This window comes from Camelina sativa, chromosome 3, assembly GCF_000633955.1.
Source record: "Camelina sativa cultivar DH55 chromosome 3, Cs, whole genome shotgun sequence".
Lineage (NCBI taxonomy): Eukaryota > Viridiplantae > Streptophyta > Magnoliopsida > Brassicales > Brassicaceae > Camelina > Camelina sativa.
In genome coordinates, this window is record NC_025687.1 from 21,628,601 (window position 1) to 21,629,479 (window position 879).

Consider the following 879-nt stretch of genomic DNA (forward strand, 5'->3'; position numbering starts at 1 on the left):
CGTTATGTGCAGTGGTGAAATGCCCTAGAGGTTCCAACTTCAATCAATGAATTGTACTATTATTTTCTTATCGCTAATTCCTGATCTCTGGTACGTCACCAGTTAGACTGAATATTATATGACTTTTTAGTTCGTTGGTGGCATCATTCAATTTTTAGTCAAAATGAACAAACACGTTGATCACTTTTAAGTCACCTAATCAAATTAAAATTCAATGATTTCTTTTAAATTACAGCCTATCATTATTTCGAAAATTAATTTTTAATCAAAAAGTCATATATTGACTCCCTCTCCCTATCTATCTCTCCCCATTTTTATTTGTCTACCAAACATATACATCAACATTTTCAAAAAAAAAAAAAAAAAAAAAAAAAAAAAAAAAAAAACATATACATCAAAAGCTTAACTCTCTTTTTTCACTTCCATGGAGTCTAAGAAGAATCAAGTCCCGTTGGAGCTACTTCCATGGTTAGTTGTCCATAGCGATGGAAAGATAGAGAGACTAGCTGGAACCGAAGTTTGTCCTCCTGGTTTAGATCAAGAAATCCGTGTATTGTCTAAAGATATCATCATCGATCCCAAAACCGGTTTATCCGCTAGAATCTATCGACCTGAATCGGTTCAACCCGGTCAGAAGCTTCCTCTCGTGTTTTATTTCCATGGCGGTGCGTTTCTCATCGCCTCCGCTTCGTTTCCTTGTTACCATACCACTGTGAACAACCTCGTCGCTCAGGCTAACGTCATCGCCGTCTCTGTCAGTTACAGGTAACGAATCCGGTTTAAGTTGACTTATTTAATATTTTACGGTTCGGTCGGGATTGATGTTGAAATAAAAACCGGGAGTTTCAGTGATTTGGTTCGGTTTGTCAAACTATCGGT

At 36.9% G+C, this 879-nt stretch overlaps 1 protein-coding gene across 2 annotated transcripts in view; it reads left to right on the forward strand.

Moving 5' to 3' along the window:
• Positions 392 to 879, forward strand: part of LOC104777676 (probable carboxylesterase 2) — a 3,946-nt gene continuing 3,458 nt past the window's right edge. For both annotated transcript variants that reach the window (XM_019243869.1, XM_010501970.2), the window contains exon 1: positions 392 to 468. In XM_019243869.1, the coding sequence (XP_019099414.1) occupies positions 425 to 468 (44 nt within the window). In that variant the 5' untranslated portion in view covers positions 392 to 424. The remainder of the gene's footprint in view (positions 469 to 879) is intronic.